Source organism: Oncorhynchus masou, chromosome 24, assembly GCF_036934945.1.
Source record: "Oncorhynchus masou masou isolate Uvic2021 chromosome 24, UVic_Omas_1.1, whole genome shotgun sequence".
NCBI lineage: Eukaryota > Metazoa > Chordata > Actinopteri > Salmoniformes > Salmonidae > Oncorhynchus > Oncorhynchus masou.
The window spans coordinates 90,659,298-90,682,994 of NC_088235.1; the positions used below are offsets into that span (position 1 = coordinate 90,659,298).

Consider the following 23,697-nt stretch of genomic DNA (forward strand, 5'->3'; position numbering starts at 1 on the left):
TATGGAATGAGAAAGGGAAAGGGGAAAGGGAGATACCTAGTCAGTTGTAAAACTGAATGTATTCAACTGAAATGTGTCTTCCGCATTTAACCCGACCCCTCTGAATCAAAGAGGTGCGGGGGGCTGTCTTAATCGACATCCACATCATCGGCACCCGGGGAACAGTGGGTTAACTGCCTTGCTCAGGGGCAGAACGACAGATGTTTACCTAAGAAACTAGTCCTGTATGTACGTATGTGTATGTAAGTGATTGTTAGGTGCTCAGCAAATGGAACGTTGACTATGACACACGCCAGTGTGGTTCGGTGATATTCCTCCTCATTATGTCAGATGATATATACTGTATATATGTACAATACCAGCCAAAGGTTTGGACACACCTATTCATTCAAAGATTTTTCTTTATTTTGACTATTTTCTATATTGTATAATATTAGTGAAGGCATCAAAACTATGAAATAACACATTTGGAATCATGTAGTAACCAAAAAAGTGTTAAACAAATAAAAAATGATTTTAGATTCTTCAAAGTAACCAACTTTTGCCTTGATGACAGCTTTGCACACTCTTGGCATTCTCTCAAACAGCTTCATGAGGTAGTCACCTGGAATGCATTTATATTAACAGGTGTGCCTTGTTAAAAGTTCATTTGTGGAATTTCTTTCCTTCTTAAAGAATGTGTTTGAGACAATCAGATGCGTTGTGACAAGGTAGGGGTGGTATACAGTAGAAAGCCCTATTTGGTAAAATACCAAGTCCATATTCTGTGTATACCATGTTAAATGCAGTCTCTATGCAGGTTTAAACACAACAGACACCCAATGATCTTCACAATCGTTTGAGTTCTTGGTCCCTTTCATCAACACAAACCGTCAGTATTGGAGGTAGTAACTAGATAGACTTTCTACCAGCAATCATTTACAGATTGATGAGATTGAATGCAAATACTGACCCAGGGAAACGCCCCATTCAGTGACTGGATCAACACAGACTCTAATGTTTCAATCCATTAAACAGCACTTTATAAAGCTTTGAAAAGGTATAGCCACTTCTGATTATGATCATGTGTGTTGTGTTAAAGAAAGAAAGTATGCTTTTTCCTTTCTAGCCATTAAATCGAGTTAAGGAGGAAATCGAGGCCTTTGCAGCCTAAATGGAGAATGTATAGCCAGCTGCATATTCCCTTTGGACAGTCAAATGAAATGACTCAATATCACCATCTGCCGGATTTTGGACTAACGATGGTGGGGGTTGGGGTATCTGACATAGGGGACTGGATCAGTTCTTGACTTGGACTGAATTCGGTGCTGGTACTCATTTTGGGTTCTGGTAGGCCTACTGTTTATATTTAGGAGCAGGAGCTCCACAATACTTTTGAGCTAATATTCAATAAAAGGAATAGGAGGTCAAGCAGTAGAACATTTGAGGTGCCGGTACTCTGCTCCAGTGAGCTCCTGCCCATGTCAAGCTACACTGGATGTGCTCATTCTGCCCAAACCTGCAGTAGATAAAACAAACTCAGAAATGAAATTTAAAGCTTAATATTCAGGACATCATGATGAAATACTGGACCTTGTGAATAAGGGAAGAATGACGTAAACAATGCGGTGTTCTTTACAGCTCCGGCCGGTAGAAGGGCTCAGCAGCATTCACTACAAAGGGCGAAACGAGGGTCAGAACAGAACATGATGCGGACGTGACGTAGGCGTCATTCACTGGGGACCTTTAATCCGCTGCCGCAGCAGCCCGGCCGGTAACGAGAGGAGGGGTAAACGGTCAGTCAGGATTGGATTGCGCAGGCTACAATATAACCGGATATATTTATAAATAGGGGCCTATATTAATCGATTTTAAAATAAGAACATAATATTAATTGTAGAAAACGCCGACTGAACAGAGACAAACCCCTCCTCTCTCGTTAGGCTACTTCCTTGTCGACGCATCTATTCTGCACTGTGTTCTCTTGTTCTAGGCGGAAAATTGAAAAACTTCGTTCAAATACATATTTTGACATAAATTAATGGATGATTACGGGTTCGGTTTATTACAGACAGCGACCATTGGACACAACTCTACCCTTCTCGACGGACGCGCTTTCTGATCCTAATGCTCCTCCTCTTCTGCGGTTTCCATCGGCCAGTTGTGCCCCGGATCACCCTTGGTTTCGCGCAGTAGCCTCGCTGCCTTGTCCCCACTGTTCCTGTCAGCTGCTGCGCATCAGCAAAACATGCAGAATGAGTCTGTGGGGGTGACAACCGAACAACGACCCTAGTCAACAGAGGAAAACTACAGCAGCAACAACAACACAATCAATAAAACCGGGATACAGCAACCAAACCAAACCAACAACCAGCTAGGAACCCTCACTTCCTCCACAACCACCTGAACCAGAATCCAGATTTTCCATATTTTGGTCATTTTTTCCCGACGCAGTCTATCTGTGACCTTCAGCACGACCGGAAAATACATCAGCAGTTAAGTCAGAGAGCTGAGTTTGGCTGCACTGAGTCGCCCCCACCCCAAGGAAAATTCAGTCACCTGCCGCAGAGGCAGCCTTTCACCGCTCAAGTCTCCATCGAACCCGAGCGCAGCGCATACTCCAGACCGGGACAAATCAGCCGCTAGCCAGTGGAGGAGGTTGAAGCCGATGTGGAGACTGCCGCGTTGCCATCGCCGACTTCCGTAAATCCAAACAAGGTTAGGATCCAAATGGACTCCCCCATCACCCACCATATAAATAACGGCAATGGCAGTAGCACCGGCAATATGTTGTCCGGGGGACTCGGGGGCGGTTTTCCGAACCTCCAGAACCAAGAGATGCAGAACCCGAGTGGCGCCTCAGCTTCACCTCCCCTCCCTGGATTCGGAACCCCGTGGTCCGTTCAGACCAGCTCTCCACCACCACCCGTTTCTAACTCGGCCAACCCTATCCACCACTCAAACGCGATTAATCAGTTGCCTCATACAGACCCAGACAACAGCTTCTATCCCGGTATCCCCTCGTCTATCAACCCGGCCTTCTTCCAGAGTTTTTCTCCGGTGTCGACTAATCCATGCCCAGGGATTAACGTGCAGGGCTTCAGCAGCCAGTTCTCACCCCAGATCAACGCCCACCAGCAGCCGCAGCAGCAGAGCCGCAGGTCCCCCGTCAGCCCCCAGATGCACCCCCAGCACCATCATCAGCACCAGCAGGGCGCCTTCCTGCAGCAGAGGAACAACTACAACCACCACCACCAGGTGAGCTCTATTCACCTGTTCACATGAAAACCCCACATCAGCATCCCCATAGACTAGAGGCTTGAGCCTTTAAAATGACAGATAGAAAGAAGCTGTTAAAGAGGTGGGAGATAATATCATCCTTTTTGTCAAGCTAATGTATATGCTACTAGGCTTATACACACCTCTTAGATTGTATTGGGTTCAAGCCATGGTTATACATATATGTTATTACAAGTTACTATGCAGAAGTGCATAAACCCAGTTATGATAATGAAAACTAATGTGGCCCTATGCTCTTGGGACAGAAGGTCCATGTAGAAGGGCTGCCTGTGTGTGTGTGTGCGTGTGTGTGTGTGTGTGTGTGTGTGTGTGTGTGTGTGTGTGTGTGTGTGTGTGTGTGTGTGTGTGTGTGTGTGTGTGTGTGTGTGTGTGTGAACGTGTGTGTGTGTGCGTGTGTGTGAACGTGTGTGTGTGTGTGTGTACCTTTCATCAATCTAAACCCATGATCATAGAAGGCAAATAGGTTTTATCTGTAATGCATTTGTCGTGTCCTCTGTTATACAGATAACTGCTGCTATACAGATGTAGGATCTTAATTTGAGCCAGTTTGCTACAGCAGGAAAATAATCATGCAGCAACAGGGAAGTGGAATTATTCTGTGGATTATAATTTATGGACATTTTTATAGGGCTTGATACATTTTTCTTACGGGAAAATCAAGTCTGAATTTTCAAAGTGGGAATTACAAACTTCAGAAGCCTTTTTAAACTTAAAATACACCCCAAGTTTTAAATGTGCCGCATTGCAGGAACGTTCTCCTGCAACAGGGTGATCAAATGAAGATCCTACATCTGTATGCATAGTTTCTCCCTCAGTAACAGGGCAGGGGAGGCTGACAGGGAGGGAGGGGTGAGAGGCAAACAAGGGAGCATCACTGAATCTGACTTTTGTTCTCTGCTTGAGGCTGGCACAGAGCAGGGCATAGTCATCACTCATCACTGGTTCAGGCTGATGCTCTCTATCTGAAGTCAGAGAGGCAGAGAGGGGCTGTACTGACATTGGGGGTCATGGGATTTTACTTGATGAGGGGGTATATCTGATAACCAGAGGCTATACACATAGCCCTCATCATGGGGGTGGGGTGATGATGCTATACGGTGGCCTGCCTGTGTCAGCTAGAAAGAACATCCCCACTGCAGCAATAGATTTGCTCTCAGTCAAAAGGGAGATTTCAGGACTCCTATTTGCAGGCTCCAAAGTGCTACTGGCATCAAGAGCTGTACATACATACAGCATAGGGTAGGGGGCTGGAGACTGCTGCATGACAGCATTTAAGTGTGTGCATGAGAGAGTTGGTGGTGTCAGTGTGGATGTATGGTGGAGACAGACAGACAGACAGACAGACAGACAGACAGACAGACAGACAGACAGACAGACAGACAGACAGACAGACAGACAGACAGACAGACAGACAGACAGTAATGAATGTTGGTTGTGTCAGTGTGGATGTATGGTGGTGTCAGTGTGGATGTATGGTGGAGACAGACAGAGAAACACAGGACCAGGTCATAGTAGACTGTGGCAGAGGGTGAAACACAGGACCAGGTCATAGTAGACTGTGGCAGAGGGAGAAACACAGGACCAGGTCATAGTAGACTGTGGCAGAGGGAGAAACACAGGACCAGGTCATAGTAGACTGTGGCAGAGGGAGAAACACAGGACCAGGTCATAGTAGACTGTGGCAGAGGGAGAAACACAGGACCTGGTCATAGTAGACTGTGGCAGAGTGAGAAACACAGGACCAGGTCATAGTAGACTGTGGCAGAGGGAGAAACACAGGACCAGGTCATAGTAGACTGTGGCAGAGGGAGAAACACAGGACCAGGTCATAGTAGACTGTGGCAGAGGGAGAAACACAGGACCAGGTCATAGTAGACTGTGGCAGAGGAAGAAACACAGGACCAGGTCATAGTAGACTGTGGCAGAGGGTGAAACACAGGACCAGGTCATAGGAGACTGTGGCAGAGGGAGAAACACAGGACCAGGTCATAGTAGACTGTGGCAGAGGGAGAAACACAGGACCAGGTCATAGTAGACTGTGGCAGAGGAAGAAACACAGGACCAGGTCATAGTAGACTGTGGCAGAGGAAGAAACACAGGACCAGGTTATAGTAGACTGTGGCAGAGGAAGAAACACAGGACCAGGTCATAGTAGACTGTGGCAGAGGGTGAAACACAGGACCAGGTCATAGTAGACTGTGGCAGAGGGAGAAACACAGGACCAGGTCATAGTAGACTGTGGCAGAGGGAGAAACACAGGACCAGGTCATAGTAGACTGTGGCAGAGGGAGAAACACAGGACCAGGTCATAGTAGACTGTGGCAGAGGGAGAAACACAGGACCAGGTCAGAAACACAGGACCAGGTCATAGTAGACTGTGGCAGAGGGAGAAACACAGGACCAGGTCATAGTAGACTGTGGCAGAGGAAGAAACACAGGACCAGGTCATAGTAGACTGTGGCAGAGGGAGAAACACAGGACCAGGTCATAGTAGACTGTGGCAGAGGGAGAAACACAGGACCAGGTCATAGTAGACTGTGGCAGAGGGAGAAACACAGGACCAGGTCATAGTAGACTGTGGCAGAGGAAGAAACACAGGACCAGGTCATAGTAGACTGTGGCAGAGGGAGAAACACAGGACCAGGTCATAGTAGACTGTGGCAGAGGGAGAAACACAGGACCAGGTCATAGTAGACTGTGGCAGAGGGAGAAACACAGGACCAGGTCTTAGTAGACTGTGGCAGAGGAAGAAACACAGGACCAGGTCATAGTAGACTGTGGCAGAGGGAGAAACACAGGACCAGGTCATAGTAGACTGTGGCAGAGGGAGAAACACAGGACCAGGTCATAGTAGACTGTGGCAGAGGGAGAAACACAGGACCAGGTCTTAGTAGACTGTGGCAGAAACACAGGATCAAAGAAACACATCAAATACTAACAATAAATACTGGTTCAATAACACACAATTTCACATTGGGTCCCTTACCCCTCCTTCTCTCTCTCTCTCTCTCTCTCTCTCTCTCTCTCTCTCTCTCTCTCTCTCTCTCTCTCTCTCTCTCTCTCTCTCGCTCTCTCTCTCTCTCTCTCTCTCTCTCTCTCTCTCTCTCTCTCTCTCTCTCTCTCTCTCTCTCTCTCTCTCTCTCTCTCTCTCTCTCTCTCTCTCTCTCTCTCTCTCTCTCTCTCTCTCTCTCTCTCTCTCTCTCTCTCTCTCTCTCTCTCTCTCTCTCTCTCTCTCTCTCTCTCTCTCTCTCTCTCTCTCTCTCTCTCTCTCTCTCTCTCTCTCTCTCTCTCTCTCTCTCTCTCTCTCTCTCTCTCTCTCTCTCCTCAGTCCATGGTGAAGCAGTCTCCCTGGACTAGCAGTCACCAGGGGAGTGGCTGGGGCTCTGGGAATGTGTCCTGGGGTCGGGACCACCGTCGTGGTGGAGGCATGGGCATCCCGGGCTCTGTCAGCCAGGTTTCCCCCATGAAGAAGCCCTTCCCCAGTAACGTCATTGCACCTCCCAAGTTCCCCCGCTCCGCCGGCTCCATGGGCCCCAAGTCCTGGATGGAGGAGAACATGTTCCGAACAGACAGTAACAGTAACACGCTTATGCCTCTCCAGGTACATGCTTTTTCTCAGTAAGCATAAATATACATGGGTGTGTGTGTGTATATGTACTGTATACATTTTGGACCAGGTGGAAGGAGTGCAAAGGTGTTTAACGTAATAATATCCTGAATTCGATATTGGAGGCAGAGAGTGAGCAAGAGAATATGTGTTTCAGAAAGAGTGGTCGGTGGAAGATAGAGAGAGCAAGAGAGTGAGAGTACGTGTGGTTGGTGGAAGGTAGAGAGAGAGAGAGAGTACGTGTGGTTGGTGGAAGGTAGAGAGAGAGAGAGAGTACGTGTGGTTGGTGGAAGGTGGAGAGAGCAAGAGAGAGAGAGTACGTGTGGTTGGTGGAAGGTAGAGAGAGCACGAGAGAGAGAGTACGTGTGGTTGGTGGAAGATAGAGAGAGCACGAGAGAGAGGGTACGTGTGGTTGGTGGAAGGTGGAGAGAGCAAGAGAGAGAGAGTACGTGTGGTTGGTGGAAGGTAGAGAGAGCACGAGAGAGAGGGTACGTGTGGTTGGTGGAAGATAGAGAGAGCAAAAGAGAGAGAGTACGTGTGGTTGGTGGAAGGTAGAGAGAGCAAGAGAGAGAGGGTACGTGTGGTTGGTGGAAGGTAGAGAGAGCAAGAGAGAGAGTACGTGTGGTTGGTGGAAGGTAGAGAGAGCAAGAGAGAGAGGGTACATGTGGTTGGTGGAAGGTAGAGAGAGCAAGAGAGAGAGAGTACGTGTGGTTGGTGGAAGGTAGAGAGAGCAAGAGAGAGAGGGTACATGTGGTTGGTGGAAGGTAGAGAGAGCAAGAGAGAGAGAGTACGTGTGGTTGGTGGAAGGTAGAGAGAGAGAGAGAGTATGTGTGGTTGGTGGAAGGTAGAGAGAGAGAGTACGCGTGGTTGGTGGAAGGTAGAGAGAGAGAGTATGTGTGGTTGGTGGAATGTAGAGAGAGCAAGAGAGAGAGAGTACGTGTGGTTGGTGGAAGGCAGAGAGAGAGAGTACGTGTGGTTGGTGAAAGGTGGAGAGAGAGAGTACGTGTGGTTGGTGGAAGGCAGAGAGAGAGAGAGTATGTGTGGTTGGTGGAAGGTAGAGAGAGCAAGAGAGAGTATGTGTGGTTGGTGGAAGGTAGAGAGAGAGAGTACGTGTGGTTGGTGGAAGGCAGAGAGAGAGAGTATGTGTGGTTGGTGGAAGGTAGAGAGAGCAAGAGAGAGAGAGTACATGTGGTTGGTGGAAGATAGAGAGAGCAAGAGAGAGAGAGTATGTGTGGTTGGTGGAAGGTAGAGAGAGCAAGAGAGAGAGAGTACATGTGGTTGGTGGAAGATAGAGAGAGCAAGAGAGAGAGAGTACCTGTGGTTGGTGGAAGGTAGAGAGAGAGAGAGAGAGAGAGTACGTGTGGTTGGTGGAAGATAGAGAGAGCAAGAGAGAGAGAGTATGTGTGGTTGGTGGAAGGTAGAGAGAGCAAGAGAGAGAGAGTATGTGGTTGGTGGAAGGTAGAGAGAGCAAGAGAGAGAGTACGTGTGGTTGGTGGAAGGTAGAGAGAGGGAGAGAGAGAGAGAGAGAGTACGCGTGGTTGGTGGAAGGTAGAGAGAGAGAGTATGTGTAGTTGGTGGAATGTAGAGAGAGCAAGAGAGAGAGTACGTGTGGTTGGTGGAAGGCAGAGAGAGAGTACGTGTGGTTGGTGGAAGGTAGAGAGAGCAGAGAGATGTACGTGGTTGGTGGAAGGTAGAGAGAGCAAGAGAAGAGAGAGTATGTGTGGTTGGTGGAAGGCAGAGAGAGAGTATGTGTGGTTGGTGGAAGGTAGAGAGAGCAAGAGAGAGAGAGTACATGTGGTTGGTGGAAGATAGAGAGAGCAAGAGAGAGAGAGTATGTGTGGTTGGTGGAAGGTAGAGAGAGAGAGAGTACGTGTGGTTGGTGGAAGTTAGAGAGAGCAAGAGAGAGAGAGTACGTGGGTTGGTGGAAGGTAGAGAGAGCAAGAGAGAGAGACATGTGGTTGGTGGAAGGTAGAGAGAGCAAGAGAGAGAGAGTACATGTGGTTGGTGGAAGGTAGAGAGAGAGAGTACGTGTGGTTGGTTGAAGGTAGAGAGAGAGTATGTGTGGTTGGTGGAAGGTAGAGAGAGCAAGAGAGAGAGAGTGTGTGGTTGGTGGAAGGTAGAGAGAGCAAGAGAGAGTACGTGTGGTTGGTGGAAGGTAGAGAGAGAGTACGTGTGGTTGGTGGAAGGTAGAGAGAGAGAGTACGTGTGGTTGGTGGAAGGTAGAGAGAGAGTATGTGTGATTGGTGGAAGGTAGAGAGAGAGTATGTGTGGTCGGTGGAAGGTAAGGGTAGAGAGCAAGAGAGAGAGAGAGTACGTGTGGTTGGTGGAAGGTAGAGAGAGCAAGAGAGAGAGAGTACGTGTGGTTGGTGGAAGGTAGAGAGAGCAAGAGAGAGAGTGCGTGTGGTTGGTGGAAGGTAGAGAGAGCAGAGAGAGAACGTGTGGTTGGTGGAAGGTAGAGAGAGCGAGAGAGAGAGTACGTGTGGTTGGTGGAAGGTAGAGAGAGCAAGAGAGAGAGGGTACGTGTGGTTGGTGGAAGGTAGAGAGAGCAAGAGAGAGAGTACGTGTGGTTGGTGGAAGGTAGAGAGAGAGAGAGAGAGAGAGTACGTGTGGTTGGTGGAAGTTAGAGAGAGAGAGTATGTGTGGTTGGTGGAAGGTAGAGAGAGCAAGAGAGAGAGAGTACAGGGGGTTGGTGGAAGGTAGAGAGAGCAAGAGAGAGAGAGTATGTGTTGGTGGAAGGTAGAGAGAGAGAGAGTACGTGTGGTTGGTGGAAGATAGAGAGAGCAAGAGAGAGTACGTGTGTTTGGTGGAAGGTAGAGAGAGAGAGAGAGAGAGAGAGAGTATGTGTGGTTGGTGGCAGGTAGAGAGAGAAAGAGAGAGAGTATGTGTGGTTGGTGGAAGGTAGAGAGAGCAAGAGAGAGAGTACATGTGGTTGGTGGAAGGTAGAGAGAGCAAGAGAGAGAGAGTACGTGTGGTTGGTGGAAGGTAGAGAGAGAGAGAGAGAGAGAGAGAGAGAGAGAGAGAGTACGTGTGGTTGGTGGAAGGTAGAGAGAGCAAGAGAGCGAGAGAGTACATGTGGTTGGTGGAAGATAGAGAGAGCAAGAGAGAGAGTATGTGTGGTTGGTGGAAGGTAGAGAGAGAGAGTACGTGTGGTTGGTAGAAGGCAGAGAGAGAGAGTATGTGTGGTTGGTGGAAGGTAGAGAGAGCAAGAGAGAGAGAGTATATGTGGTTGGTGGAAGATAGAGAGAGCAAGAGAGAGAGAGTATGTGTGGTTGGTGGAAGGTAGAGAGAGCAAGCGAGAGAGAGTACATGTGGTTGGTGGAAGATAGAGAGAGCAAGAGAGAGAGAGTACCTGTGGTTGGTGGAAGGTAGAGAGAGAGAGAGAGAGAGAGAGAGAGAGAGAGTACGTGTGGTTGGTGGAAGGTAGAGAGAGCTAGAGAGAGAGAGTACTTGTGGTTGGTGGAAGGTAGAGAGAGGGAGAGAGAGAGAGAGAGAGTACGTGTGGTTGGTGGAAGGTAGAGAGAGCAAGAGAGAGAGAGTACATGTGGTTGGTGGAAGGTAGAGAGAGGGAGAGAGAGAGAGAGAGTACGTGTGGTTGGTGGAAGGTAGAGAGAGAGAGTACGCGTGGTTGGTGGAAGGTAGAGAGAGAGAGTATGTGTGGTTGGTGGATGGTAGAGAGAGCAAGAGAGAGAGTACGTGTGGTTGGTGGAAGGTAGTAGAGAGAGAGTATGTGTGGTTGGTGGAAGGCAGAGAGAGAGTATGTGTGGTTGGTGGAAGGTAGAGAGAGCAAGAGAGAGAGAGTACATGTGGTTGGTGGAAGATAGAGAGAGCAAGAGAGAGAGAGTACATGTGGTTGGTGGAAGGTAGAGAGAGAGAGAGAGAGTACGTGTGGTTGGTGGAAGTTAGTGAGAGCAAGAGAGAGAGAGTATGTGTGGTTGGTGGAAGGTAGAGAGAGAAAGAGAGAGAGAGTACATGTGGTTGGTGGAAGATAGAGAGAGCAAGAGAGAGAGAGTACATGTGGTTGGTGGAAGGTAGAGAGAGAGAGTACGTGTGGTTGGTTGAAGGTAGAGAGAGAGAGAGAGTATGTGTGGTTGGTGGAAGGTAGAGAGAGCAAGCAAGAGAGAGTGTGTGGTTGGTGGAAGGTAGAGAGAGCAAGAGAGAGAGAGTACGTGTGGTTGGTGGAAGGTAGAGAGAGAGTACGTGTGGTTGGTGGAAGGTAGAGAGAGAGAGTACGTGTGGTTGGTGGAAGGTAGAGAGAGAGTATGTGTGGTTGGTGGAAGGTAGAGAGAGAGTATGTGTGGTCGGTGGAAGGTAGAGAGAGAGAGTACGTGTGGTTGGTGGAAGGTAGAGAGAGCTAGAGAGAGAGTGCGTGTGGTTGGTGGAAGGTAGAGAGAGCTAGAGAGAGAGTGCGTGTGGTTGGTGGAAGGTAGAGAGAGCAAGAGAGAGAGGGTACGTGTGGTTGGTGGAAGGTAGAGAGAGCAAGAGAGAGAGTACGTGTGGTTGGTGGAAGGTAGAGAGAGCAAGAGAGAGAGAGTACGTGTGGTTGGTGGAAGGTAGAGAGAGAGAGTACGTGTGGTTGGTTGAAGGTAGAGAGAGAGACAGAGTATGTGTGGTTGGTGGAAGGTAGAGAGAGCAAGCGAGTGAGAGTGTGTGGTTGGTGGAAGGTAGAGAGAGCAAGAGAGAGTACGTGTGGTTGGTGGAAGGTAGAGAGAGAGTACGTGTGGTTGGTGGAAGGTAGAGAGAGCAAGAGAGAGAGAGAGTACATGTGGTTGGTGGAAGATAGAGAGAGCAAGAGAGAGAGAGTATGTGTGGTTGGTGGAAGGTAGAGAGAGCAAGAGAGAGAGAGAGTACATGTGGTTGGTGGAAGATAGAGAGAGCAAGAGAGAGAGAGTACGTGTGGTTGGTGGAAGGTAGAGAGAGAGAGAGAGAGAGAGAGTACGTGTGGTTGGTGGAAGATAGAGAGAGCAAGAGAGAGAGAGTATGTGTGGTTGGTGGAAGGTAGAGAGAGCAAGAGAGAGAGAGTACATGTGGTTGGTGGAAGGTAGAGAGAGCAAGAGAGAGAGTACGTGTGGTTGGTGGAAGGTAGAGAGAGAGAGAGAGAGAGAGAGAGAGAGAGAGAGAGAGAGTACGCGTGGTTGGTGGAAGGTAGAGAGAGAGAGTATGTGTGGTTGGTGGAATGTAGAGAGAGCAAGAGAGAGAGTACGTGTGGTTGGTGGAAGGCAGAGAGAGAGTACGTGTGGTTGGTGGAAGGTAGAGAGAGAGAGTATGTGTGGTTGGTGGAAGGTAGAGAGAGCAAGAGAGAGAGAGTACGTGTGGTTGGTGGAAGGTAGAGAGAGAGAGTATGTGTGGTTGGTGGAAGGCAGAGAGAGAGTATGTGTGGTTGGTGGAAGGTAGAGAGAGCAAGAGAGAGAGAGTACATGTGGTTGGTGGAAGATAGAGAGAGCAAGAGAGAGAGAGTATGTGTGGTTGGTGGAAGGTAGAGAGAGAGAGAGTACGTGTGGTTGGTGGAAGTTAGAGAGAGCAAGAGAGAGAGAGTACGTGTGGTTGGTGGAAGGTAGAGAGAGCAAGAGAGAGAGAGTACATGTGGTTGGTGGAAGGTAGAGAGAGCAAGAGAGAGAGAGTACATGTGGTTGGTGGAAGGTAGAGAGAGAGAGTACGTGTGGTTGGTTGAAGGTAGAGAGAGAGAGAGAGTATGTGTGGTTGGTGGAAGGTAGAGAGAGCAAGAGAGAGAGAGTGTGTGGTTGGTGGAAGGTAGAGAGAGCAAGAGAGAGAGTACGTGTGGTTGGTGGAAGGTAGAGAGAGAGTACGTGTGGTTGGTGGAAGGTAGAGAGAGAGTACGTGTGGTTGGTGGAAGGTAGAGAGAGAGTATGTGTGGTTGGTGGAAGGTAGAGAGAGAGTATGTGTGGTCGGTGGAAGGTAGAGAGAGAGAGTACGTGTGGTTGGTGGAAGGTAGAGAGAGCAAGAGAGAGAGAGTACGTGTGGTTGGTGGAAGGTAGAGAGAGCAAGAGAGAGAGTGCGTGTGGTTGGTGGAAGGTAGAGAGAGCAAGAGAGAGAGGGTACGTGTGGTTGGTGGAAGGTAGAGAGAGTGAGAGAGAGAGTACGTGTGGTTGGTGGAAGGTAGAGAGAGCAAGAGAGAGAGGGTACGTGTGGTTGGTGGAAGGTAGAGAGAGCAAGAGAGAGAGTACGTGTGGTTGGTGGAAGGTAGAGAGAGAGAGAGAGAGAGAGAGAGAGTACGTGTGGTTGGTGGAAGTTAGAGAGAGAGAGTATGTGTGGTTGGTGGAAGGTAGAGAGAGCAAGAGAGAGAGAGTACAGGGGGTTGGTGGAAGGTAGAGAGAGCAAGAGAGAGAGAGTATGTGTTGTTGGTGGAAGGTAGAGAGAGAGAGAGTACGTGTGGTTGGTGGAAGATAGAGAGAGCAAGAGAGAGTACGTGTGTTTGGTGGAAGGTAGAGAGAGAGAGAGAGAGAGAGAGAGAGAGTATGTGTGGTTGGTGGGAGGTAGAGAGAGCAAGAGAGAGAGAGTATGTGTGGTTGGTGGAAGGTAGAGAGAGCAAGAGAGAGAGTACATGTGGTTGGTGGAAGGTAGAGAGAGCAAGAGAGCGAGAGAGTACATGTGGTTGGTGGAAGATAGAGAGAGCAAGAGAGAGAGAGCAAGAGAGAGAGTACATGTGGTTGGTGGAAGGTAGAGAGAGCAAGAGAGCGAGAGAGTACATGTGGTTGGTGGAAGATAGAGAGAGCAAGAGAGAGAGTATGTGTGGTTGGTGGAAGGTAGAGAGAGAGAGTACGTGTGGTTGGTGGAAGGCAGAGAGAGAGAGTATGTGTGGTTGGTGGAAGGTAGAGAGAGCAAGAGAGAGAGAGTATATGTGGTTGGTGGAAGATAGAGAGAGCAAGAGAGAGAGAGTATGTGTGGTTGGTGGAAGGTAGAGAGAGCAAGAGAGAGAGAGTACATGTGGTTGGTGGAAGATAGAGAGAGCAAGAGAGAGAGAGTACCTGTGGTTGGTGGAAGGTAGAGAGAGAGAGAGAGAGAGAGAGAGAGAGAGTACTTGTGGTTGGTGGAAGGTAGAGAGAGCAAGAGAGAGAGAGTACATGTGGTTGGTGGAAGGTAGAGAGAGGGAGAGAGAGAGAGAGAGTACGTGTGGTTGGTGGAAGGTAGAGAGAGAGAGTACGCGTGGTTGGTGGAAGGTAGAGAGAGAGAGTATGTGTGGTTGGTGGATGGTAGAGAGAGCAAGAGAGAGAGTACGTGTGGTTGGTGGAAGGTAGAGAGAGAGAGTATGTGTGGTTGGTGGAAGGCAGAGAGAGAGTATGTGTGGTTGGTGGAAGGTAGAGAGAGCAAGAGAGAGAGAGTACATGTGGTTGGTGGAAGATAGAGAGAGCAAGAGAGAGAGAGTACGTGTGGTTGGTGGAAGGTAGAGAGAGAGAGAGAGAGTACGTGTGGTTGGTGGAAGTTAGTGAGAGCAAGAGAGAGAGAGTATGTGTGGTTGGTGGAAGGTAGAGAGAGCAAGAGAGAGAGAGTACATGTGGTTGGTGGAAGGTAGAGAGAGCAAGAGAGAGAGAGTACGTGTGGTTGGTGGAAGGTAGAGAGAGAGAGTACGTGTGGTTGGTTGAAGGTAGAGAGAGAGAGAGAGTATGTGTGGTTGGTGGAAGGTAGAGAGAGCAAGCGAGAGAGAGTGTGTGGTTGGTGGAAGGTAGAGAGAGCAAGAGAGAGTACGTGTGGTTGGTGGAAGGTAGAGAGAGAGTACGTGTGGTTGGTGGAAGGTAGAGAGAGAGAGTACGTGTGGTTGGTGGAAGGTAGAGAGAGAGTATGTGTGGTTGGTGGAAGGTAGAGAGAGAGAGTATGTGTGGTCGGTGGAAGGTAGAGAGAGAGAGTACGTGTGGTTGGTGGAAGGTAGAGAGAGCAAGAGAGAGAGAGTACGTGTGGTTGGTGGAAGGTAGAGAGAGCAAGAGAGAGAGTGCGTGTGGTTGGTGGAAGGTAGAGAGAGCAAGAGAGAGAGAGTACGTGTGGTTGGTGGAAGGTAGAGAGAGCAAGAGAGAGAGTGCGTGTGGTTGGTGGAAGGTAGAGAGAGCAAGAGAGAGAGAGTACGTGTGGTTGGTGGAAGGTAGAGAGAGAGAGTACGTGTGGTTGGTTGAAGGTAGAGAGAGAGAGAGAGTATGTGTGGTTGGTGGAAGGTAGAGAGAGCAAGCGAGAGAGAGTGTGTGGTTGGTGGAAGGTAGAGAGAGCAAGAGAGAGTACGTGTGGTTGGTGGAAGGTAGAGAGAGTACGTGTGGTTGGTGGAAGGTAGAGAGAGAGTACGTGTGGTTGGTGGAAGGTAGAGAGAGAGTATGTGTGGTTGGTGGAAGGTAGAGAAAGAGAGTATGTGTGGTCGGTGGAAGGTAGAGAGAGAGAGTACGTGTGGTTGGTGGAAGGTAGAGAGAGCAAGAGAGAGAGAGTACGTGTGGTTGGTGGAAGGTAGAGAGAGCAAGAGAGAGAGTGCGTGTGGTTGGTGGAAGGTAGAGAGAGCAAGAGAGAGAGGGTACGTGTGGTTGGTGGAAGGTAGAGAGAGCGAGAGAGAGAGTACGTGTGGTTGGTGGAAGGTAGAGAGAGCAAGAGAGAGAGGGTACGTGTGGTTGGTGGAAGGTAGAGAGAGCAAGAGAGAGAGTACGTGTGGTTGGTGGAAGGTAGAGAGAGCAAGAGAGAGAGTACATGTGGTTGGTGGAAGATAGAGAGAGCAAGAGAGAGAGAGTACATGTGGTTGGTGGAAGATAGAGAGAGCAAGAGAGAGAGAGTACGTGTGGTTGGTGGAAGGTAGAGAGAGAGAGAGAGAGAGAGTACGTGTGGTTGGTGGAAGTTAGAGAGAGAGAGTATGTGTGGTTGGTGGAAGGTAGAGAGAGCAAGAGAGAGAGTACAGGGGTTGGTGGAAGGTAGAGAGAGCAAGAGAGTACGTGTGGTTGGTGGAAGGTAGAGAGAGAGTACGTGTGGTTGGTGGAAGGTAGAGAGAGAGAGTACGTGTGGTTGGTGGAAGGTAGAGAGAGAGTATGTGTGGTTGGTGGAAGGTAGAGAAAGAGAGTATGTGTGGTCGGTGGAAGGTAGAGAGAGAGAGTACGTGTGGTTGGTGGAAGGTAGAGAGAGCAAGAGAGAGAGAGTACGTGTGGTTGGTGGAAGGTAGAGAGAGCAAGAGAGAGAGTGCGTGTGGTTGGTGGAAGGTAGAGAGAGCAAGAGAGAGAGGGTACGTGTGGTTGGTGGAAGGTAGAGAGAGCGAGAGAGAGAGTACGTGTGGTTGGTGGAAGGTAGAGAGCAAGAGAGAGAGTACGTGTGGTTGGTGGAAGGTAGTGAGAGCAAGAGAGAGAGTACATGTGGTTGGTGGAAGGTAGAGAGAGCAAGAGAGAGAGTACATGTGGTTGGTGGAAGATAGAGAGAGCAAGAGAGAGAGAGTACATGTGGTTGGTGGAAGATAGAGAGAGCAAGAGAGAGAGAGTACGTGTGGTTGGTGGAAGGTAGAGAGAGAGAGAGAGAGAGAGAGAGAGAGAGAGTGTGGTTGGTGGAAGTTAGAGAGAGAGAGAGTATGTGTGGTTGGTGGAAGGTAGAGAGAGCAAGAGAGAGAGAGTACAGGGGGTTGGTGGAAGGTAGAGAGAGCAAGAGAGAGAGAGTATGTGTTGTTGGTGGAAGGTAGAGAGAGAGAGAGAGAGAGAGTACGTGTGGTTGGTGGAAGATAGAGAGAGCAAGAGAGAGTACGTGTGTTTGGTGGAAGGTAGAGAGAGAGAGAGAGAGAGAGAGAGAGAGAGAGTATGTGTGGTTGGTGGAAGGTAGAGAGAGCAAGAGAGAGAGTATGTGTGGTTGGTGGAAGGTAGAGAGAGCAAGAGAGAGAGAGTACATGTGGTTGGTGGAAGGTAGAGAGAGCAAGAGAGAGAGAGTACGTGTGGTTGGTGGAAGGTAGAGAGAGCAAGAGAGAGAGAGAGTACATGTGGTTGGTGGAAGATAGAGAGAGCAAGAGAGAGTACGTGTGGTTGGTGGAAGGTAGATAGACCAAGAGAGAGAGAGTACGTGTGGTTGGTTGAAGGTAGAGAGAGAGAGTATGTGTGGTTGGTGGAAGTTAGAGAGAGCAAGAGAGAGAGAGTATGTGTGGTTGGTGGAAGGTAGAGAGAGCAAGACAGAGAGAGTACGTGTGGTTGGTGGAAGGTAGAGAGAGAGTACGTGTGGTTGGTGGAAGGTAGAGAGAGAGTATGTGTGGTTGGTGGAAGGTAGAGAGAGAGTATGTGTGGTCGGTGGAAGGTAGAGAGAGAGTGCGTGTGGTTGGTGGAAGGTAGAGAGAGCAAGACAGAGAGGGTACGTGTGGTTGGTGGAAGGTAGAGAGAGCAAGAGAGAGAGTACGTGTGGTTGTTGGAAGGTAGAGAGAGCAAGAGAGAGAGTACGTGCGGTTGGTGGAAGGTAGAGAGAGAGAGAGAGAGTACGTGTGGTTGGTGGAAGGTAGAGAGAGAGAGTACACGTGGTTGGTGGAAGGTAGAGAGAGAGAGAGTACGTGTGGGTGGTGGAAGGTAGAGAGAGAGAGTACGTGTGGTTGGTGGAAGGTAGAGAGAGAGAGAGAGAGTACGTGTGGTTGGTGGAAGGTAGAGAGAGAGAGTACGCGTGGTTGGTGGAAGGTAGAGAGAGAGAGAGTACGTGTGGGTGGTGGAAGGTAGAGAGAGAGAGTACGTGTGGTTGGTGGAAGGTAGAGAGAGAGTATGTGTGGTCGGTGGAAGGTAGAGAGAGAGAATACGTGTGGTTGGTGGAAGGTAGAGAGAGCAAGAGAGAGAGAGTACGTGTGGTTGGTGGAAGGTAGAGAGAGCAAGAGAGAGAGTACGTGTGGTTGGTGGAAGGTAGAGAGAGCAAGAGAGAGAGTACGTGTGGTTGGTGGAAGGGAGAGAGAGCAAGAGAGAGAGTACGTGTGGTTGGTGGAAGGTAGAGAGAGCAAGAGAGAGAGAGAGAGAGAGAGAGAGAGAGTACGTGTGGTTGGTGGAAGGTAGAGAGAGAGTACGTGTGGTTGGTGGAAGGTAGAGAGAGAGAGTACGTGTGGTTGGTGGAAGGTAGAGAGAGAGAGTATGTGTGGTTGGTGGAAGGTAGAGAGAGAGTACGTGTGGTTGGTGGAAGGTAGAGAGAGAGAGTACGCGTGGTTGGTGGAAGGTAGAGAGAGAGAGTACGTGTGGTTGGTGGAAGGTAGAGAGAGAGAGCAGGGAGGACAGGGAAAGCTTTACATGATGGGAATGAGACAGTTTAATATTCACAGCACTGTTTTCAAGGTGCAGAGTGTTTCACAGTATAGGATTGTTGGAAAGAAGGAGCAGGGAGGTGACAAGCATCAAACGCAGAGAGCCAGACAGTGAGAGCAGATCAGGATGCAGAGGGGAAGAGAGAGAGCTGGGAGGGAGAGAGAGGAGGGGAGAGAGTGTAAAGGGGCTGTTTAGAAAACACACAGCTGAGAATGAATGTCAATTCCCAGATGACGAACAGAATTACCATTTCAATCAGGCGGGAGCGGTGTTATTTCTTTCTGCCATAGTGGAGGTGTCAGGGAGCAGGCTGCAGTTAGTGCTGCTTTAAAGCTACTTTAACACCACATTTAGCGGGTAACACCACATTTAGCAGAGTCTATTTCAGGATGGGGGTTGTTATAACTCATTGCAGACATACTTAGAGACCCATAACTGATGTCATCTAATTGTGTACAGCACAGTTCTGACCTTTTAAGTACAAAGGGGGAAACTGGAGGCAGCAGGCCTTAAGAAAGGATGTTTGGGTGGGCCGCCATCACCATACTGTATCTTGGTTGAGACCGGAAAAACACGCAAGTCATTTCCCTAACACATTTTTCACAGTAATCCCTTGTTACTTTCTCCCCTCTGTCATGGTGCTGCACATCCTATTCCAGGAAGCAGGCCCTCCTACATGAATTTTTCATTTCTATAAACAGTGTCCGACCAGGAATTCCTCAAATTCCATACGCGTCTCCTGTCTTTTGCTTCCTTCCTGTGTGTAATGTTTTGGATAGGGGATATGCATTTGTGCTTCATCATGATGTGAATGTCATTGACAGAGATAAGCAGAAGTAGAAAGGGGGTGGTAGTATGCTGACACTGGGGGATTTAGAGGGGTGCACTGTTGCCTAACCCATGGAGGTTACATTCCTACATGCTTCGATCTTTCCATAAGAATGCCTTTATAACCATTCATTTCTTTTATTTATTTCACCTTTATTTAACCAGGTAGGCCAGTTGAGAACAAGTTCTCATTTACAACTGCGACCTGGCCAAGATATAGCAAAGCAGTGCGACACAAACAACAACAGAGAGTTACACATGCAGTAAAGAAGCATACAGTCAATAACACAATAGAAAATTTAAAAAAAGTCAATATACAGTGTGTACAAATGGCGTGAGGAGGTTAGGCAATAAATAGGCCATAGTAGCGAAGTAATTACAATTTAGCAGATTAACACTGGATTGATAGATGAGCAGATGATGATGTTCAAGTAGATATACTGGTGTGCAAAAGAGCAGAAAAGTACATAAAAACAATATGGGGATGAGGTAGGTAGATTGGGTGGGCTATTTACAGATGGGCTATGTACAGCTGCAGCGATCGGTAAGCTGCTCAGATAGCTGATGTTTAAAGTTGGTGAGGGAAATAAAAATCTCCATCATTTTTGCAATTCGTTCCAGTCATTGGCAGCAGAGAACTGGAAGGAATGGCGGCCAAAGGAGGTGTTGGCTTTGGGGATGACCAGTGAGATTTACCTGCTGGAGCACGTGCTGGGGGTGGGTGTTGTTATCGTGACCAGTGAGCTGAGATAAGGCATAGACTTATAGATGACCTGGAGCCAGTGGGTCTGGTGACGAATATGTAGCGAGGGCCAGCCGACTAGAGGATACAGGTCGCAGTGGTGGGTGGTATAAGGGGCTTTGGTGACAAAATGGATGACACTATGATAGACTGCATCCAGTTTGCTGAGTAGAGTTTTGGAAGCTATTTTGTAAATGACATCGTCGAAGTCGAGGATCAGTAGGATAGTCAGTTTTACGAGGGTATGTTTGGCAGCGTGAGTGAAGGATGCTTTGCTGCGAAATAGGAAGCCGATTCTACATTTAATTTTGGATTGGAGATGTTTAAAATTAGTCTAGAAGGAGAGTTTACAGTCTAGCCAGACACCTAGGTATTTGTAGTTGTGAGTGCCAGATGCTAGTGAGTGCCAGATGCCAAAAGCCCCATCATTCAAAGATGGAGGAAATAAAATGTTTTGATTGATTGGGCCTGATAGAGAAAAGCCTCGGAGGCTAAAGGCTAAACGGAACTGATTCCAAATTTTAAGAGACTGCTTTACAATTAGGTTGACACACCTTTTGCCTAGGAACACTGGGAGAGATCAGCACAACACAGAAGAAAGTGCAGCAGGTTTACATGATTCCGACTCCATCTGGACCCAGAGTGGTCTAGGTCCAGTAGGATCAGTCTGCAGCCAGTACTGAAGGGCTCTGAAATTTGCAGCCCAATAGTATGTCTGAGAATTTGATAGAGCTAAACCCCCCAATGACTTAGGCTTCTGTAAATGTTTTCTACCAATCCGTGGTACCTTGCCATCCCAAATAAAATGCATGAATGTTTGATCCAGTGAAATAAGAACATAGTTTGTAATAAAAATGGGTAAACATTGAAATAAATATAAAAATTTGGGCAACACACTCATTTTAATGACATTACTCCTTCCGATAAGGGAAAGAGGTAGTAAATTCCAAAAAGTAAAAGATTGTTTCAAACTGTCTGCTAGAGCAACAAAGTTTTCCTGAAACAAATTTGAATATTTCCTTGTCACTTTTACTCCCAAGTAGGTGAATTGATCCCGGATAATCCTAAACTGAGAACTTGTAAAAGAGCACTTTAAAGCAGCCTTGTTTACAGGAAAAAGCTATCTCTTGCCTAGATTCAGCAAGTACCCTGAGATTGATCCAAACTTTTTAAGAACAGATAACGCACGTGGCTATGAGGTATCAGGGTTAGAGATAAACTAAAGGAGGTCGTCAGCATATAGCGAGACATTCTGCTCTAAACCCGTCCTGATTATTCCTTGAATGGCATCATTAGAGCGTAGTGCAATGGCGAGAGGCTCGATTGCCAAAGCAAACAACAAGGGGGAGGGTGGACAACCCTGTCTGGATCCGCAGTGCAAGGGAAAATAGTCAGAGGACAAGTTGTTAGTCCATACCGAAGCCATGGGGGAAAAATAAAGAATCGTTATCCACGCAATGAATTTGGGGCCAAAGCCAAATCTATAAAGGGCAGCTGTTAGGTAATCCCATTCAACACGGTCAAACGCTTTTTCCACATCAAGTGAGACCACCACCTCAGGGTCCTCCTACGCTGGGGAGTACAGTATATTCATAAGGCGCCTAATATTGAAAAACAAATGCCTATTTCTCACAAAGCCAGTCTGGTCAGAGTGTATTACTTGGTGCAGCGAGCCTTCCATGCGGATGGCTAAAAGCTTAGCTAGGATTTTATAATCACAGTTTAAAAGCGAGATTGGGCGATAGGATCCACATTCCAGGGGTCTTTGTTTTTCTTTAATAGTAATGAATTTGAAGCCTGATAACGACTAGGCAGTAGCTTTGAGGTATTAAGGCACTCTGCAAATAGTCGAGACAAGAATGTGCAAAGCAGACCAGAAAATGTCCTGTAAAATTCGGTTGGAAAACCATCCGGACCCGGTGATTTACCACTTTTCATTGCGGACATTGCTGTTGCAATCTCCTCTGGTGTAAATTCTTCTTCTAGACAGTCATGGGAGTCTGTATCAATTCAAGGTATATTCAAGCCATTAAAGAAGGAATCAATCAGCAAAGGTTCTTGAGGGGATTCAGAGGTGTATAGCGCAGAGTAAAATTGTTTGAATTGATCATTGATCTCTTTATGTATAACTGTGGTGGCACCAGACGGGGTCCTTATTTGTAGGATTAAACGTGAGGCCTCAGATTTACGGATCTGATGTGCAAGGAGTTTACTGGCCTTGTCGCCTTGTTCATACCCTTTGTACCGAGCTCGCAACTGTTCAGCTTGCCTGGTAGAAAGCTCATCAAATTCAGATTGGAGTAGTTGGCGCTCTTTATGCAGATCAGAGGAAGGATCCGTTACATACTTCTCATCCAATGTGGCTATGGATTCGCTCAGGTCCCGAAGTCGCTGAGAGCGAACTCTGTTTTGGTTGGCTGTATAAGAAATAATTTGGCCACGTAGGTATGCTTTGAGAGACTCCCATATGGTAGAGCAGGACATACCTGGTGTTGAATTAGTTTCTAGGAATAAGGTGATTTCAGAAGAAATGAAATTGACAAACTTCTTATCTGAGAGTAAAATGGGGTTAAGACGCCATTGATAACACATAGGAGGTCACTGGGGAAACTCTAGTTCAAACACTAATGGTGAATGGTCAGAAATAACAATACTCTCGTAAGTACACTGCCGAAGGTTAGGCAGAAGTATTTTGTCCAAAAAGAAGTAATCAATCCGGGAGTATGTTTGATGAACATGAGAATAAAAGGAATACTGTCTATCTGCAGGATGTAGGAAACGCCAGGCCTCAAACATAGCATATTTCTGAAGAAAGGATTGAATAAGTAGGGCACATTTAGATGGGCCTGTAGTTGTTCGTGAGGACTTGTCAAGAACTGGGGACATTTTACAGTTGAAATCCCCCCCTAAAATCAACAAATGAGAATCTAAATTGGGTATAGCAGACAAAAATGAAGAAATGAAACTTGTGTCATCCCAATTGGGAGCATAAACACCAGCCAAAACAAGAGGGGTAGAAAACAGTTCACCGGTTACTATGACGTATCGTCCCTTAGGATCAGCAATAACATCAGAAGCTACAAAGGGAGTAGCTTTATCAACCAAAATGGCAACACCTCTTGATTTACTATGAAAGTTAGAGGGGAACACTTGACCAAGCCAGTCCCTACGCATCCTAAAATGCTCACCAGTCCGCAAGTGAGTCTCTTGTAGAAATGCAACATTTGCATTCAAACCCTTTAAGTGTGTCAACACCCTCTTATGCTTCACCAGGTTATTAACCCCTTTGATGGTCCACGAAATATACTTGATCGCATTATTTTGGCCCCTCTGGGCATTCCCGTTATTCAACCCTGTCATTAGAGCATAGAATGGAAAAGCAATGAGTGCCCAAAAACCCCAGAATAACTTGTCTCAGAGTAATAATGTATGGTGGTAGATGTTTGGAAAAAGTACAGGAAAAAAACTAGAAAGACAGAATGACATTAGAACTGGACAATTCAACCCCCCCATCCCTCCACCCCCTCTCCCCATCCCAGACAATACCTCCCCAAATGAGTTACAAGCCTAAATAGAATATGTTCCCTTCGCACAGTATGTCTGTGAGAGTGCGGTCTTAAACCTAAACCCACAGTCCTGCTCTTTAAAGTCCCGTTTTGTTAGTGGATCAAACAGCAAAAAGAGAGATTTAAAAAAAAAATGTTTTTAAATAAAAGTGAATCATTTGTGCAAACGAAATTACAAAAGCACCACTTGTATATAATTACAGTGGGGGGAACAAGTATTTGATACAGTGCCGATTTTGCAGGTTTCCCTACTTACAAAGCATGTAGAGGTCTGTAATTTTTAACATAGGTACACTTCAACTGTGAGAGACGGAATCTAAAACAAAAATCCAGAAAATCACATTGTATGATTTTTAAGTAATTAATTTGCATTTTATTGCGTGACATAAGTATTTGATCACCTACGACCAGTATGAATTCCGGCTCTCACAGACCTGTTCGTTTTTCTTTAAGAATCCCTCC

The 23,697-nt window shown here is 47.6% G+C and overlaps 1 protein-coding gene across 4 annotated transcripts in view; it reads left to right on the forward strand.

The window, feature by feature from the left end:
- The first annotated feature begins 1,525 nt into the window (after positions 1-1,525).
- The window catches only part of LOC135512988 (cytoplasmic polyadenylation element-binding protein 2-like), a 41,366-nt gene continuing 19,194 nt past the window's right edge, over positions 1,526-23,697 (forward strand). For 3 of the 4 annotated variants that reach the window (XM_064935564.1, XM_064935565.1, XM_064935566.1), the window contains exons 1-2: positions 1,526-3,237; positions 6,608-6,880. In XM_064935564.1, coding sequence (XP_064791636.1) covers positions 2,710-3,237; positions 6,608-6,880 — 801 coding nt within the window. In that variant the 5' untranslated portion in view covers positions 1,526-2,709. The remainder of the gene's footprint in view (positions 3,238-6,607; positions 6,881-23,697) is intronic. The other variant, XM_064935567.1, reaches the window with a different exon arrangement.